This window comes from Odontesthes bonariensis, chromosome 2 (assembly GCF_027942865.1).
Source record: "Odontesthes bonariensis isolate fOdoBon6 chromosome 2, fOdoBon6.hap1, whole genome shotgun sequence".
Lineage (NCBI taxonomy): Eukaryota > Metazoa > Chordata > Actinopteri > Atheriniformes > Atherinopsidae > Odontesthes > Odontesthes bonariensis.
Window position 1 is genome coordinate 24,999,993 of NC_134507.1, and position 18,297 is coordinate 25,018,289.

At 42.3% G+C, this 18,297-nt stretch overlaps 1 protein-coding gene across 1 annotated transcript in view; it reads right to left on the reverse strand.

The window, feature by feature from the left end:
- Positions 1-38: 38 nt before the first annotated feature.
- The window catches only part of b3gnt2b (UDP-GlcNAc:betaGal beta-1,3-N-acetylglucosaminyltransferase 2b), a 30,506-nt gene continuing 12,247 nt past the window's right edge, over positions 39-18,297 (reverse strand). Inside the window, exons 2-3 of the mRNA XM_075480467.1 lie at positions 9,658-9,812; positions 39-3,591 (exon numbers count right to left, since the gene is read on the reverse strand). Of these exons, the coding sequence (XP_075336582.1) occupies positions 2,375-3,568 (1,194 nt within the window). The 5' untranslated portion in view covers positions 3,569-3,591; positions 9,658-9,812 and the 3' untranslated portion in view covers positions 39-2,374. The remainder of the gene's footprint in view (positions 3,592-9,657; positions 9,813-18,297) is intronic.

Consider the following 18,297-nt stretch of genomic DNA (forward strand, 5'->3'; position numbering starts at 1 on the left):
TGCAACTGTTCACAGACTATGAAAAAGACAGATCAGTGTACAAAATCAACAAAATAAACCTTTATTGAAATAATCAAGTCATTTAGGTAAAACGTTCATGCCTAACATGGTTGAGGGACATTCTTACACGTACAGTAAACATCAGGTGAAGTTGTGGTAATCGTGGTGGAGCGGAGCAGGTGCTGTGTGGCGGGTTTATGACATTTCTAAGTTAAAAAATTCAATCAAAATTCATCTGAAATTCTGGTCACCGATCTTACCAACAGAAGCTCAAATCATGACACACAGAGACACACCGATGGTGCAGACACAGCTTAAAACGAGTGAAAAACACACACCTACAACGTAAAGCACAGTTAACAGCCGGCGGTTAGATTCAAGCAGGATGTGAGTGTACGAGGAAAAAAACTAGAGCCAATCATTATAAAAACGAGCGATGAGGACTTTAAATAAACATGTAAACATTAGAAGCTGTTACAAACTACAGCGAGAGGAGGTGACCTGTGAGAAACCACAGCGAAACTGACAAATAACGTAAAGCTTAAATATCTCAGAGAGGTGAAACGAGCTTCTGTCAATGCTTTATCTCCTGTTTTTAGACGTCATTCTGCTACATGGGAGTTATTGTCATTGGTCATTAACATTCAAGAGCTTTAATTAGATTGTCTCAATGTTTTTTTTTGTTACATATGTGGTTAACTCCAACTAACTGCCCCCAACAGAAGGAGTTAAAGAGTGAAATGACACACGGGTGGTTAAAATAAACCAAGTTTAGACAGTTTTGGTTCACAGTGTGAATACAAAGCTCTTACAGGCCGCAGTTCGGCACCCCGACCAGCAGGGGGAGCTCCAACAGAGACAAACATGACATAAAATACTGAAAATGGATGGAAGGATTTCTCCTTTAACAACTCTCTGAATAAGTTAAACTAATCAGAGCGACTCGAAACCTGTTAAAAAACACAGAATAACCTAACACTGACCTTTAATTTCAGGGGGTGGACAAAAAGAAAAGCAGCCATGCCACGCTGAGGCATGAAAACGACGTGCAGAGAGCGTCTCATTGTGCTTTACACGCAGCTAAAAAGTAACACAGCTAAATGTAGATGCAAAGTAAATGTGCAGCACGTGAGGTGAAGGCCGCAGTGACTTGTGAGCCTTTACAGCAATGATTCCCTTTAAAACATTCACCAACACAGGCCCGTGACAAGGCAAAGCTGATATTTATCAATCAAAAACTGGACGTGAAGACAGTAAGAAGTGATCCGATCTAAATATATATACTTTGCACTCTGAAATGAAGCCTTCACAATGATCTGTTAACACCTTAGAGCTTATGTTGTCGAGTGACAGAAGCTTAGGTAGCTCAGGTGTGCTCTTCTCACACCAGTTTTAAAGCATTTTGATTCTGAAGCACTGACATCGCACCAAAGCAGCATTTAACACTTACTCACAACACTAGTGCGTGAAGTTTTAGCACCGCAGCTCTACTTAGGGAAGCTTGACAAAGGGGGTTTGTGTGAGCCGATTTTCTCTGCGCGTGGAGTGAAAACCTGAAGCAGAATTAGACAGCACTTGGATTTCTCCACCCACGTTAATCCAGGCCCGAACAGAGCCGGAGCTCTCGCTCTTTCAGATCCCGTAAAAGCAAAGCGTGTTCACTCCACTTCACCCGATGTCCCATTTTCAAGGATGCGTCGACAGTTTGTGATCTAGACCAACAAGTCTGGATGAAGGCAAACTGGTTCAGTGTGAGATGGAGTGACTCGCGGGTAAATACTTTAGGGGGGGTGGATAAGAATAGCAGCAAGCTTCCAGCAACAATCATCAGAAAGTGTTCACCGGGAACCTCATTTAAAGCTCGCAGAACGAGGCTCCGCCGTGTATGTTTAAAATACCGTGACAAGTCCAAGTGCTGCAGACATCACAGCGTCTTATATCACGGGTCCCAGGTGGACTCTTCCAGGTGTTACTTTCCTAAATGATCCAATACAGCATCGAGACGCTCCGTCCAGGAGCCGACACACAGTGTTAAAGCATTATAGAGGCTGTATAAATAGTCGTGATATAAATACGCACACTCAAAGACAGACATTCACTGTGGGTGATGTTTGGTCGATGCTAAAGCACGATTAGGTCGTCCGTGGAAGTTTGACATCCGAGTCAGGATAGACACAAAAAGAGAGTGAGCCGGCGTTGCGTCCTTCAACAACGCATCGGCTGTGCCGAGCCGAGGCGAGAAAGTGACAATTTTAATAACGTCTTAACTTAAAGCTGCCAACTTTTAAGCCGTGACCCTGTTCAAGGTAAAACATTTGTCACTTTGGCTTCTGGGAAACAACCCCAAAACATTTCGGGTCTCGTCAGGCCACCTTCACTGGCAGGTCAGGTCAGGTCTGCTGAGCCAGGCCCAGATCTGGATCATCTCCTGCGGGGTCCTCGGGTGCACGAGCATTAAGCTCTTGTATGCACAGGGGTTCGACCTGTACTTCTCATCTATGTTAAAGGTCCTGAAGCCTTTGTGCTTATCGGGGGCCAGCCCCAACTTCCGCAGACACATGCCGGTGTAGACGTCGTCTATCGGGTAGAGCGCCACGTGTTGGGACACGTTGTACAGGCGAGCTGCGATTTCCCCAGAGTACAGGTAGCCGCCCCCACCCGCGTACGGAGGGTACGACCCCACGTACATGCTCTCCGGGATGAAGTATTTCACCTTCTTGTCTCGGTGTGGCCCCGCGTTGGTGATGACGTCTCCCACAAACAGGTCCCTGGCTTTGGGCCCCGACAGCCCCTTTAGGAAGTCCAGGATGCGGTAGGTGTTGACAAAGACGTCGTCGTCCCCTTTGAAGATGAAGCGGGCGCCGGAGCACCGAGTCTGGATCCATTCCAGGAAAAGCACTTCTTTAACGGTCAAGTTGAAGAAGGAATCCCTGAAATCCCACTGGACAATGTCTTTATGGCGGAGGCTCTCGTACCGCAGCATCTCGGACAGATCCGGGTGATGGTCCTTAGCTGTGGCGTTGCCAAGAAGAAAGACAGTGATGACTGTTTGATTGGCTATGAATCCTGCCCGTCCCCAGGACTGACGGATGGCCTGGCGGCGGTCAAAGTGCGGCGCCAGGGACTTGACGGCGAGAAGCAGGAACGGCGGCTTGTTGCACATTTCCGGCTGATCCATCATGATCGGGTAGGAGCGGCAGCGCATGTACAGCAGGAAGTCCTTGAAGCGGTCCGGCAGCGAGTTGTAGTCTTTCACCTGAGTGGTAACCCTGAGGTTGGGCTGACAAAGGTCAGGGGTCAAACTGCTGCCATTGAGCCAATCGGGCATGTCCGCGCCGCTGCTGTTGGCCAGCAGGATGAGGTTGTTCTGAATGTCCAGAACCTGCTGCTGGCGGTTCCAGTAGGCAGAGCTGGGGACCAGTTTGGCCCAGAAGCGTTTGGAAGGGACGAGGGGCTTGTGGCGTCCGTTCTTGTCTTGGTTGCTGCTTCGGGAGATGAGGATGAAGATGAAGAGGTTGACCATCGTCACCGTCACCACGAGCTTCAGCTTCCTGCGCAGCGGCGCCATGACAGCACAGCAACCGGCACCACCTGAGAGGAGACGCACAAAAAGAAAGAAGAAAAAGATGTGATGAGTGACAACCTGGAACAACACGTTAGACTCATGTCAGGAAACAGCTCGTCTTTATCAGGTATCTGTAGTGATTTAAGGCTTTCCATCCGAGTGGAACTACGTGGACTTACAACTCATCTCTTTAAGAAACAGCTTGTGGAAAAGGAAGAGAGGACCTTCCAGGGACAGAAGAAAGATGGAGGAGATGTGGGAAAAGAGAGCAAGGAAATGACGGGACTATTGACCCGAGGACTGTGCCACTCACCTAAATATAGTCCAAATATAACTTAGACTTAGACTTTCCTTATTGTCATTGCACAAAAAACACAGGTGACTCTTGACAACGAAATGTCGTTACTTGGCTTCCGTTCAACAGCGCTAAAATTTTGAATGCCATACAGTACTATACAATAAAAATAATTAGGTATGGAAGTGCTAGCACTCGGAATAAAAATATAAGAAAGAAATAAAATGCAATTAGTGCAATATTTTTGCACTCAGCCTGAGGGAAATTACACAATCAGAAGTGTGTAGCGATCCGCAGTGTTTATCCGTTGGTGCACAGCAGCATCGACTCGTGTCCCCGTTGTAATGAAATCTTCAAGCAGCTAGCGTGGATAAACTACGAGCTCTGGCTGCATTCCAAAGTAAATAAAACAAATCAATCGTGAAGATATCCATCTAAAAACAGAAATGATCCCCTCTGGTTATTCTGTTTAAAAGAAAAAAGGTGCTCAGACTGTGACCTAAATGCCTATTTATAGAGTCATTTGAACTAAAAAGCCAATGAAAGCCAAATTTTGATTTGAAGATGGTGTCACCTTGGACTTGGTCCTGCCGGGCCTTTCAGGAGGTTTTACTCTGACTTAGATGCTGATAATGCTCACTCTGAAAGAGTCTTTATTCGTTTTTTTATTCTCACTTTTTGGGCCTCTTACAGCCGGTGACGGTTCACAATCTACCATCTGAAATCCTCAAGATACTAACCTTTCTGGACCAAATGCTGACGGATCAAACCGAACCACGATTATTAAAAATACCTACAGTTTATCATCATTTCTCTGGTGGTGCTGCAAACTTAGAAGTGGCACAAAAAAATTAAGTATTTGCTCCAAAACTGAGCCAACGGGCCAGAGGGGGAGCTCCACCACAGCATCTGGGAGAAGTTAGGAGTTATATACAGGAAGTAGTTTCTAAACTTCTTGGCCATTTCAGTCAGAACAACCATGCAAGGACCTCTTGTGTTTTTAATTAAATGCAAATATAATAGAAATAGAAAAATACTTTATTCATCCCCCAATGGGGGAAATTCAAATTAGTCAAGTAGCTCAAAAAAATTATTAATATTTACAATGATTGTGTATTACAAACAACAACAATAATACCAATTCTAATAAAAATACTACTAGTAACTAATAATAATAACAATAATAATAAATGACTAAATAATAATAATAATGAAAAAATATATATATATATATATATATATATATATATATAAAATAAATAATATAAGAATAACCGTGAGAATTCAAACATATTAAACATTTTAAATTCATTATTCAGAAGGGTCTGAGGGGGGTTTTAGAGTTGGCTTTCAGTTTAATCTTGAAATAAAAAGTGGAATATAGCTAAAATTTGTTTGAGAAATGTTGAAACTAGAGGAACGTTCATGTCAATTTAAACGATTATAATTAAATAGCTCATTCGTACATCTATTTTTGTCTAAAAGAAACATTTCTTTCAAGCATCTTATGTTTAGAAGTAGACGGTGAAACATGTAAACAGGTGTTGCCACGCGTGTGTTGCGAGTGTGCAGCGGGTACAACAAAAATCATCCTGTTCATGCGTTGAACTAAATCCCAGCGGAGGAGCCGTCTCCGTCACGGATTCTAACCTAATTGGTAATAAAAATGAACGAACTGGTGACGCAAAGCGTTTAAAATGTGTGTCTGACAGGTTAGAAAGGATCAGTGGGTCCAGCCCACTCTGCATCACTGACTGTATCCTTCCTGCCTCTGTATCATGTTGCTCTCAGCCTCCTAGCAACGATGCTGCTCCTGTTTGTTCAAACCACCTTTTTCCCTTCCTCTGCCCCATCGTCTCCCTTTCCTCCTCCTCTTTAAAGCTGATCATATACGTGTCGGTGAAATGCCCAAACCCGATGCTGATCTATAATACAGTCTGCGTCGTTATCTCGTGTTACAGACAGGGACAAGCACAGACATGTGCTTTCTTCCAGTCTTTTTCTCATGGATAATTAAGCTTTCCTGTTGAGTGCATCCCACATGGACAAGAAGACTTCTGGGAAATGAGTGGCAGAGAGAAGGTGGGCTTATCAAAAGGAGAGCTAAACAACACCAGGACCACTACCTCTTGATTATCAACACAACAGAGGAGATATATGACCGAAGGAACCCTCTCGGCAAGAAGTCCAACTTACAACGCTGTCGCGGTTTGAACTGGTTGCTGGTTATCAAATCACATTTATTTGCATAGCACAGTGCTTTACATAAAATAAAAGCATTGCAGCAGGGAGTGGAAGAAGCATTAAAAATACATAAAAGAATATAAAGAGAAACAAAATAATTTAAATGAATTTAAAAACAAGCAACAGTCCAGCTAAATTAAAAGATATCGTGCAGATTTCATGCATAGACACGTGAGAAAAGAAATGTTTTTAACCTGGATTTAAAAATGTCTACATTTGGTGAAAGTTTAAAAAGTTTTGTGCAAACTTTGGAGGAGCAGAGCTGACTTAAAATGGAATTAAAGAAACTTTATATTTTAATAAAGTGACACACAAAATGTATCCCCTGCGTCTGGCAATATCATCAAGGGACAACATAGATCTGCACATAATCATGAACATTTTTCAGGGACAAGAAGACACACAGAAGCCTGATCCGAGCCTTATCGAGTCAATCTGGCATTTAAGAAACGGAGGAAATCTGGACGGACTAAACACGACTGTAAACTGTTCTCCGTGGGGCTCGGAAAAAAACGTTACTTTTCGTTCAAGAATTGTGGGCATGTCGGGTGATTTAGATTGAGAGCACACGCGGTTCGTGGAGAAACAAAGCCTGACAGGAAGCGCTGCACATCTGTATTAACTACAGAGCCATAAAACAGTTAATAACACAACAGGAAAATATTGGTCTCATACATAGATGGTCTGATAAGTCAAGGGATGTAGCGATAACAGATTAAGAGTCACTGCGGTGGAGAAAACAAACAGACTTTGGGACAAATACATTTAGGATATGAGGCGGTGTTATGACACAAACCACAGCTTGTTGTGTATGCAAACCATCAGCAGTTTAAAGTGGGCCTGAATTATAAACTTGATGGACTTTTTACGATGATTCCATTAAAAATAAGAATCTTTTTTTAATCAAAGGGATTCCTGTAATCTTGGTTTTATTTACATGACATCCGACCTTTCCCATCTCAGTTTAGGCCACTTGTGCTCATAAAATCTAAACGTGACCTTTACCAGCAGACTTTTGTGTTTGGTTTGAAGCTTCACATGCCAAAAATATTTTCAGGAAGCAAAGAGAAATAGAGAGAAAATGAAAAATAATCTTAAATATGGATTTTTCCATTAACTTGTGATCCCAGACAGGGGCGCCATCTGAACATTTCCATGTAAAAGTGTATGTAAACACTTAAAGAAAACCGTTCTAGATGTGTTTTATCCAAAAAGTCAGGTCTGAACACGTCACTTTGTTTGTTTGTTTGATTCAGTCACATAGTATACAACAAATGTGTTCAGTACAATCATAGCATTTTTTAAGTGACTGAAAAGGCACAGGCTGAAGCGTAATGCTTATATTTAAGCCCGTCCTGTTGAACAAAATTAAGCTACCCATCAACCTATATTTTTACAAATACTAAAGTAAGAAGAAAAATAATAGTAAAAAGACAAAAAACAGAATTGCATCCAATAAAGTAAAAAAAAAAAAAAAGAGAAGAATAATGAAGTAAAATCATAAATAAACACAAAATCCTTCACAAATTATAAATACTTGTAGTCCTCAAAAATTGCTTTAGAAACCATCCTTTTGAAAACCAAAAATGTACTACAATTTCTTACATTTATATTAGCGTCATTCCATAATGAAACCCCAACAACAGATATGCATCTCCTTTTCATTTATTTTTTGACCTTTGGTACAGTAAATTTGCATATGTCTCTTAAATTATACTTTGTTTTTTGAGATGAGAAAAACCTTTGTATGCTGACTGGGAGTAACTTTGATTTAGCTCTATTGCTCACTTAAAGGCGGGGTAGGGGATCTTTTTCTGGAACATTTTTTTACATATTGCTTGAAATACTCTTCACACCTCCATTGCAACCAATTAATTAAAAGTTTTGACACAAATATGAAAAGTTTTAGTGGCCTCTAGAACGGACAATCTAGGAAAAACAGTATCCAATCATACTGAACGGACCGTTCACAATGATTGGATTCTGATGCCGTCTATCAAACTGCAATCTGCTCCTCCCTCCCCCTCCCCCTCCTTCCCCCTGTGCGCGTACCCTGCTCCGTGAACGAATTACGCGTCCAGAAGCTTGGCAGGAAGCTAAACTAGAGCCAGCTTGGCTAGCACCTAGCATTATTAAACGTATAGTTAGCATAAACTAAATACTAAATACGGCAACGATCGATGCTTGCTGTCAGAACAGCGCTCGTGCACCTTCGTGCTCGTGCGCGTTCATGTACTCTAGAGGCGTGCCTTCGGGGGGAAAGTGAAGAAAAGGGTTGGGACTTTTTACCTGTGTATTTTCAAGATGCAGCTTCGCTGGACTCAAAATCCAGGATCTCCTACCTTACCTTTAAATCATTACTTTAAATCAGTAATGCAGTTAGCATAATTATTAACGTGAGTTTTGCACACTATTTCTGTACATTTAGCTTTGATTTTGTTTAAAAACTGTGACAAGATGTAGCATTTCATGTGCCGTTTATCTGAGGCTCTATTTACCCATTTAAAGACCAACTAAGGAGCATCCATCCAGCTTGCATACCAGCCTAATCCTATCCAGGGTCACAGAAAGGGGCGCTTGAGCCTGTTCTAGCTGCCACTGAGCGAGAGGAGGGGGATGCACCTCAGAGGCAGTAAGGATCACATCATTTCTTTTCATTTTTAGAAAACCTTATGAGGGAAAATGCTTTTATTTTCTTTTTCCCATGACTAAATGTTAATGAGGAAATTAATCCGCCCTGATGTTCAAGGAGCTCATTTCATCATTCTTAGTTTTCACTCGGACCAGAAGCGGCAGTAACACGCCAGACAATGCCGGGTTGTGTTTGAACACTGGTTTCCACCTGATAAAAGGTTCATTGAGGTAAGGTATCTCACCTGTGTGGGGGATGGGTGTGAGGCAGCGGGGAACAATGGCAGGTTAAAGGCGTGTGTGTGTGTGTATATCACTGAGCTCATCTAGATGAGTTTTGTGGTCCTATCTGTATTTTAAACACCACATAACGAGGTAATTCTGGAGGTGTTCTTGTTCTGAACTTAATCATCTTTCTACATTAATATTTCAGACTTCAAAATAAGCTATAATTCATACAAATGTCAGTGTTAAAATATGAGGGAATTTATGTCTCGGTAGTACACTAATACTACCTGATCAAATGATGCACGCAGAGCAACAGTGATGTAAATGTAGATGTACTTTATTTATACAGCCCTTTACAGACAATCCTTTCCATGTACCAAAGTGCTTTATAGCAGGCAATAAATAAAGAGAAGAAAAATTAAAAACAAATAAAAACAATAAAAGAACAGTGAAAGCAATAAAATACAACAAAATCGAATAAGATAAAATAAGATAAAAGTATCATCATACTACTGGGTATCAAAAGCAATCGTAAATAAGTCGATTTTTAGCCTAGATTTGAAGAGGCCCAGCTCAGAAATAAGACGCAGCTCAACGGGGAGCTTATTCCAGAGCCCAAGGGCAGCGACAGAAAAGGCTCGGTCACCCCAGTGTTTGTATTTATCTGATGAGGGTGCGCAGTGTGAGCTCTTACCTGTGCAGGTGAGTGGGCCTCCTCAGCTTGTGTTGTCTTAGTGTCTGCTCTCAGCTCTCTTACCCCATGCTTATCTCCACCCTCTGGGGACAGCAGCCAATGGGGAACAACGGTTGGGAAGGAAGAAGGCTGACGGGAGCCGAGGAGAGTTCAACCTGAAAACAAGTCAAACGAGTGGCGAGTCAACAAAACTAGAAAAAACTAGTTTGTGTCATCTTATGGAAGCTCAAAAGCCCGTTGTGGCTGGACTGATTAAATGTTAACTACTAATGTATTTAAACTAGATAATGTTCTGCTAGAGCTGCTGACGCTCATCGATTGATGGTATCAAATGTGATCTCAGCTCCCTCCACAGTTGAGCTTTCTCCAACTAAACACCGTGCAGTCTATAGAAAAGCAGCCACGATGACGCCAGTCAGAATCACTGTTAAAGGTAGGGTAGGAGATCCTGGATTTTGAGTCCAGTGAAGCTGCATTTTGAAAATGCACCGGTAAAAAGTCCCAACCCTTTTCTTCACTTTCCCCCCGAAGGCACGCCTCTAGAGTACATGAACGAGCACGAAGGTGCACGAGCGCTGTTCTGACAGCAAGCATCGATCGTTGCCGTATTTAGTATTTAGTATTTAGTTTATGCTAACTATACGTTTAATAATGCTAGGTGCTAGCCAAGCTGGCTCTAGTTTAGCTTCCTGCCAAGCTTCGTTCACGGAGCAGGGTACGCGCACAGGGGGGAGGAGGGGGAGGGAGGAGCAGATTGCAGTTTGATAGACGGCATCAGAATCCAATCATTGTTAACGGTCCGTTCAGTATGATTGGATACTGTTTTTCCTAGATTGTCTGTTCTAGAGGCCACTAAAACTTTTCATATTTGTGTCAAAACTTTTAATTAATTGGTTGCAATGGGGGTGTGAAGAGTATTTCAAGTAATATGTAAAAAAATGTTCCAGAAAAAGATCCCCTACCCCGCCTTTAATTCTGAGCAAAGCCTAACTCTTCGTGGTACAGATCCTCACATGCGAGTTAGTCCAGTTTTGGACTGTTGGTTTTGGTCAAAGCGTTTCAAAACATTCCCTCAGGTTGTGGGAAATGATTAGAAAATAAAAAACAATATAACCAGCAGTCAGTAAAGGAGCCTGCTAACAGGAGAGAAGCACTCAGTGTAGCTAATGCACATGACAACTGATGACAGAGTAGCCAAACGCACTGCTGACCATTTTTTGTCGTATTATGTAGAATATTTACAATACAAGTGGTTGAAAGTACGTGTGGGCATCACTACTCTCTATTCTTACTTTACTGCGGCACTTTATTTCTAAAGGCCATTTAAAAACCAGCTGTCCAAAGTGCCGTACACAACATAATGCATGACAAAATTAGATATTGGCCTTATCTTCCATCCTGTAACATACCTGGAAAATCCCTGTTGACATTCAGAGCTCTTATCAGAGAACCTGGGAGTAACCAAATTATGTTTAACCAATTTACTCAGGATGAAGATGACATTACCAGGATTCAATAAGGTCGTTTGTTTCTGGAATCAGGACACCCACAAAGAAACCTCTGAATTTTACAACTTTATTTCTAATATTTAAGGATAAAAATGACTGATACCGTACGTTTAGTTGTAGGGAATTCCAACTGTAAGATGCACATTTCTAATTAACACAACAGCATTAACTATTCGTATAAATAAATGGGGCCATTTAAACCAGGAATAGGAGCTTCAGTACATAGAAAAAACACACATGTTGAGGTCTGTACAGGAAGCCATTGTGTAATAAGTCGGTTGAGGGATTAAACCAAATGCTGACACAACAACGGAGCTCACAATCTCAGTTCATGCTAATACCATAAACAGTAATTACATACATCCACAGTGTGATGAAATGAAGTCACATTTCACACACCTTCACAGGATGTTGGCTGGCCCACCACCAAGCTGTCTTCTGTGTACAAAGTTAAGTTCACTCCATGATGTGTACAGTGTCATAATTAATCAGGCTTTTTGGTTACTGTTATCCACTTAAAAACACAACCTACCACTCCCCTGAAAAGGAGATTGACCAAATTTACATTGTCCTTGACAAAAGACTGTCGATTCGCCCAGAGAACAGGAGACTCTGTATTGCATTTAATGCATGCATTAGCATTGATCACTGATAGCAAACTCAATCAGCTCCTGTCCAGGATACTCTCAGGGGTAAAGAGATTGCTCTAATCTTCAATCTTAATCGTGGAAAACCGGTTTGTATGTCTTGCATCCAACACAGAAGTCAATTCGCTGCAGAAGCTCCGGAGCCTCGTCGCTCCACGTGTAGATAAACATCCTGAATGACTATTCTGCACGAGTTCAGCATTCTGACCTGAAACGGACACTGACCCATTATGCGTTTTTCTCCACCTCACTGAGCAGAAACATGTGGGACTGATGCAATTACCAGCAAAGAAACCAGACTCGCATCTCTTTAAGTGTAATAGATGTTTTCAGAGATTTCATTTGTTAATAGAATTTGTGCTCTATTGTAATTTTCCATCCTCCGGCTTAGAGTTCTCATACTTAAACCTCTTATTCACGAAGGCGTGTTACTGCATGCGTGTTTGCCGTTCTCCTGTTCAGTGAACGCAGTGAAATGAGGACTCAAATAGTACTACTTGGCACTAATAAAGTTCTGCGAGGCACATCCAGAACACCACTCCTACAAATTGCTGGTATGTTAATGTGAGATAACATTCTACGGTAGCTCAAGTAATAATGGATGTTCAGATGCTGTGTGTGTTATCCATATCAAGCCATACTGGATACCAAAGTAGGAGTTGTTTAAAGAGCCTAAAATTCACATTTCGTAGTAAGATTAGGAAGTAAGGACGTTGCACTCAGCAACAGAACTTGACACAAAGACCTCTCAGTCACCTCGATAAGGAAAAGTTGTTGTTGTCGTCATTCATTTTGCATGGAAACAAGACTGGAGCCAAACGTAAAAGAAACAAACAGTGTACGCACTATAAAGCTACGCAAGTATAAAAACACACATTTCTACATTTGTCATGTCATCTGAAACACAATTAGTATAATTTGTTTATGGTGGTTTAATTAGCACCTTAATATTCAGCTTTTACAAAATAAATTGACGAAGGAGGATCCTTTTAGAACCAACAACTGAATCTGGTTTATCAATAAACTGCTGGCTGTGCTGCTGAGATATTAGCAGTCTGCTGATAACAAAAGACTCATCCCTTTCAGTGTTCGGCAACAACAGACGAGATGGCCGAGCACTCAGATGCTGGAAGCTGTGTGAGCCAAGGAGTGCCAGGCCGTCACTGTCAATAAGAGCTCGTTCACAATGACTGGCCTGCTTAAATAAAGGTTAAATAGAAAATAAAATAAAAGAGTCGACCAACAATGGAATGTCTGTTTGTTCGGCTTCCTTCATTATTGTGTTTGGCCTCGTTTCACAAACGTTCCACCTTTCCTTCCTGGCTTCTAGTCCTCCAGATGAATGACAGTCTAAGACTCACAGGAATCTTCCTTTCCTGGTCCAAAGTGCCTTTGTTTTTAGATACCCCCCCTTAAAAGTTAATGCCTGATGCCAAATAACACTTTAATGTTGATAATTAGAGGTTAAAAAAAAAAAGAAAAAGGTTTTACAAATGAAATGATTAGACAGTTAATGGACTATTAAAGTACTACGACAGCTAGGGCTGGGCGGTTCTGGAAAAAATGAGTATCACGGGTTTTTTGATAAAAAATGATATCACGGTTTTCTGCACGTTTTTTTTAAACAAATTTAAATCTTTATTTAACTCAAATCCAAAGTCAATTTCTGCTAATATTCAGTTTGCTTAACAAAAATATTTAACATAAAATACAGCATGACTAATACGGCCAAGGCTGTTTTGGTAATGTGCACAATGTCCATGGCTATAACCTCCATGAAGTTTACCTAGAACAGATTATTCACACATTCTGTTAGCCAGAACACCTATAAAATAAAAAAATAAAAAAGCACAGAAGACCCATTTACTTCTAAAATGAACTGCAATGAACTATATGAAGTTCATGCCCAGCTTCGGCTCGCCTTCGTCCCCCTAAGTGCAGACTTCTGGGAAAGCCCGGTGCGACGTGTGGACCTGCCCGGCGCAGCTCCTCCGACTGCTCCGTCGGCCCCCTTCCTCTCTCCCTCCTTCTCCGACCCTCCGGGGCCGGGGAGGGGCGCCATTCCCGTCTGGCCCTGCATGAGTCGGGCGCGGCTGCCGGTGGACCTCACAGTCTCCGCGCTGCCCGCGTTACGCGTGCGCTCAAGGGCCAGGTGCGGGGGTGGGCCGCTCCAGTGGGGGATTGGGGTGGTGGGGGTTGCTCCGGAGCGACTGGAGGACGCTGCCCTTCGGGCAACGTCCCTCGGCGCGTCGGGGCATCCCGACTCTACCCAGAGATCCGTGAGCCTCCCTCCTCCGGGAGGGAGCCACACAAGACCTCCACCCCCGGGACTCCCAGCGGAGTGGAGGTCGGCATTCGACTACGACCTCAGATCAGACGAGACAACCCGCTGAATTTAAGCATATTACTAAGCGGAGGAAAAGAAACTAACAAGGATTCCCTCAGTAGCGGCGAGCGAAGAGGGAAGAGCCCAGCGCCGAATCCCCGTCCGACTGGCGGGCGTGGGAAATGTGGCATCACAAATTGAAGTGTTACGCGGCTCGTTATGAAGGAAAAAAAAAAAAAAAAAAAAAAAAAAAAAAAAACAGAACAAAACCGTCTCTCATCAAAAAGCGAACCTTGTGTAGGTGTGAACCGAGATCACGGTTTTTTAACAGTATACCGCCCAGCCCTAACGACAGCCGACTGATGGCTGGTTATAATTCTTCAGACTGAAGTAATACTACCTGCCGACAAGAATTAAAAGCAAAATGTTAAAGGAGCATCAGCGAACTGCAAATATCGTACATGGGTCAAGGTCATGGTAACTGCACTCTGTGTGCAGCTGAGAGCAAAACTAAGGCTACGGCTACACGGAAACGAAACAAGTTTTTTTTTTTTTTTTTTAAACGGGTACAAAAATTCTTGCAACCACACGGCAACGCTGCTGTGAAGACTCAGGTCCAGACGAAAACGGATGAAAACGATGAAACGATGCAGTACACACGTCACTGTGTCACGCCACGCTGTGAGACAATAGAGAAGACTCACAGCGTCAACGTTTGACTGACGCAAAAACGTTTTCGCTGTAATAATGGAAACGAAATGACCTCGTTTTCAAACTTTCCCACTCTGGAACCCGTTCTCAAAAACTATCGTTTTGGGGTAGTGGGAACGCCGGCTCCGTGTGGCCGCGACAGCGAAACGATAAGAAAAAGTATCGTTTACAGTGAAAAACGTTTTCGTGTAGCCGCAGCCTCAGAGAAATTCTTGGCTGCATTTAATTGAAAACACCGAAAACAAGCACATCCTCCCGACCAGAGAAAGATGAAGTGTGTGTGTGTGTGTGTGTGTGTGTAGGATGGCAGGTGCAACTTTTATTGGGGGTAAAGTGCAACATGTTGGTCTGCAGAAATGGCACCATATTTCTATGTAGGGTACTTCTTTCTTGGTGTGTACGTCCTGGTGTGTTAATATAAATTAACTCTAGTTTGACTTTCCATGTGTCCTCAATCTATCAAAGTGTAATCTAATCTTTGAGAGCTCAGTTTGTGGAATTTCCATTAACCTTTAGTGCATTGCAGCAATAACCCTTTCCAAAGTAACTAATGCCAAAGAGATCAACAGGACGGGACATGCAAAGCCGACGTAGGCTCATATTGATGACTGCTGCGTGCGAGTGATAGCAGATAGGAAGCACAGCAGAGAGAGTTCAAACCTGGGGTCACACCAGGTCAAAGCTAATCTCTTACTCTAATGTTTCAAATAGGTCGTGATCAACTGTAAACGCTTTCTGTCGTGCACGGTGGTGCTGAGCTACCTGGCGGCGCACATACGGAGGCTTCGGCCCCTCGCTGCAGCTGGCCTGTTGTCCAGCCTGGCTCAGGCCCTTTGGTGCATGTTCCCTCTCTGTGCATCAGTTTCCTGTTAAGCAACTTTAAAAAAATAGAGGCCACCAGTGGAAGTGGTTTAAGTATCAAGCTTCAGCTTTAAAATAAACTTTGTGTGATCCTCCTGTGGTTTGTGCCATTTCTCTCCCTCTTTGCTTAACAATAGCTGCGGTTCCAATCAAAATGCGTGACACATTTCAACCAAATACAAGATAAATCCAATTTATCTATAAAGCACATGCAAAAAAGCCACACACGGACAAAGAAAGATATTTAAAACATGCAAGCAGACACGGATTAAAAGAAAAGATAAATATAGTGCATTTTCTCAAAACAAAGCCAGGGTTCAATTAAAGCGGAGCTTTTTATAATAGTTAGGGGTGGAGTTGACACAAATCAAATTAGAGGCCGGCCCTCAACACAGTCTGGTAAGCTGTTGCATACAGTACGTGTCCCCATCTGTCACAACAAGAGCTCTGCAAAACAAAACAAAACAAAACAAAACAAAACAGGGTTTCTTCCTATCCTGGATTTTAATTTGATACAGTGCAGGAAGCGTTACGAGTAGAGTAATGGCTTGTCAAGCTAAATGTTTGTTTGCCTTTTTCCTTCTTCATTTTTTAGCTCTCTGGCACACAGTGTAGTCTCGATGTGTGATCCACAACAAAAGAGGATAAAGAGGGGCCGGTGGGGTTTCGCCCACCTGTCCTGATTACGGGGCTTGCTATAGGAGTGGGTAAACTTCCGGTTGACTAACATATGAACAAACATGTTGCGGAGATGAGGAGCGGGAGTGTTCTTGTGCAGCTGGTCCAGCTTTTGTTTTGATGCATTAATATTAGCACTTCTAGAAAAATATGACTAATCACACCATTAACAATGAGAATAAAAGGCCAGCTTCCAATACAGGAAATGAGGGCCAGCCTCTATGCATTCCTGATACCCTAAGCCCTTGAGGTAAATAATGGCCCCGGGCCTCAATCTGAGGTAATACAGTATGAGTGTTCCCGTCCGCTGCTGGTGAACAACTGTCATAGGTTGGTTCAAAGAGATTCGCTGGAGGTGGTGGCAGTTTTCTGCAGCAGATAAAACCTCAAACAAAGGAAAAGGGAATAAATGAAAATTAATTATGTATAGCATGCTTTCTGAAGATTTCTGGTAACAGCCATCTGTGCACTCCTACATCAGGCTGATTGGGAAAATGGAAAGTATTCACATTTCTTGTACTATGTAAAAGACCTTTGATGGGATGTGTGTTTTCTTTAGTTTTACAGACGGATAGGATTAATAAATAGCAGAAATAACTGTCAGCTTTAAACAGAAATAAGTACTTTACTATTGTCTTATTCATCAGATCTTTGTGTATAATGGAGCATTCTTTACTCTGAAGAAATGAGATTCAACTCAGGAATGTCTCGACTAACGGGTTAGATAATTTACAGTTAGGGGCCTGCCCTTTTCTTACCGATCTACTTCTCCTACTTCAACTCTTAAATCTCACCGTGGAGCTTGTTTGATCCGACATCCTCAGTAAGGCACGAGGAAAGGTACACACCAGCTTTCCAACCACACTAAAAATGTACCTGCCAGACACACAGTTGGAGTTTTTGGACATATCAATGTTACACAAAAGGAATCCTTGGAATTGATGTTTTTGCACAAGGAGATTAATGCATAATTAAAAAGTAACGTTCACATAATTTAGCAGGGTAAGTACAGTCATCTATAAGTTATTTTTCTTAGTTAACGCTGAGTCGCTGGTGAATTATGGAATCAAACGAAAAGGAAATTATATCCATTTTCAAATCTTTTTGGAAATCAATTTGAAAGATCTTTGTGTATGATTCATGCTTTCTGAGTAGATTTTCCTTGGTATACATCCTGCGTTTGTGTAGGCTGTAACTACCAAAGAGGTATTTATGAGGACCACATGGCAAAAGTCAGACGAATATAAGAGGATGTCACAGCAAATGAGAATGAGGGCCTAACAGCGATATGGTGCAAAGACAAGAGCGCCATAAATAGCCCGAGGCCGGCGACAGAGCGAGAGGCCCTCTGAGCTGGAGTCTGCCCACTAAATATCGACAGTCATCATCAGTATTCGCAGAGGAACTTGAACTGACCGACTCGCTTTTTTCCTGGTCGTCACGCTTTTTTGTAGGGCAGAAAAAAAAGACAACACGCACAGATCAGCGACCTAACGCAGAGTCCTCCGGGTGAGTGTTCTTTTCTCCTGGTCATTTTCTAAACAAACCGTCTGTAACACGGTGATGGAGAAAGACAAACATGCGCTCACTGACAAAGACACTTCAATGCGCACAACCTGAAAATAGAAAGGAATCTCTCATTATCAACAGCTACTTGTCATTCTGACTCCATGTACTAAAGGTCACTTCTCTTTGCGCTGTGACTCACGCCCTCGCACTCAAAGTAATCAAAACTTAAAGACGAGTGGCTGATAAACAGTTTGGAAAATATATTACAAAAATGCCAAATTCAATCCAGACATTAACAAAAAAAACACTGCAGTCTGTATGAATTAGCCTGGAAGTATCAGTTTATTATTCATTTAAGCAGAACAAAAAGAATTAATCGATGACCGTTCGCATGACCAAT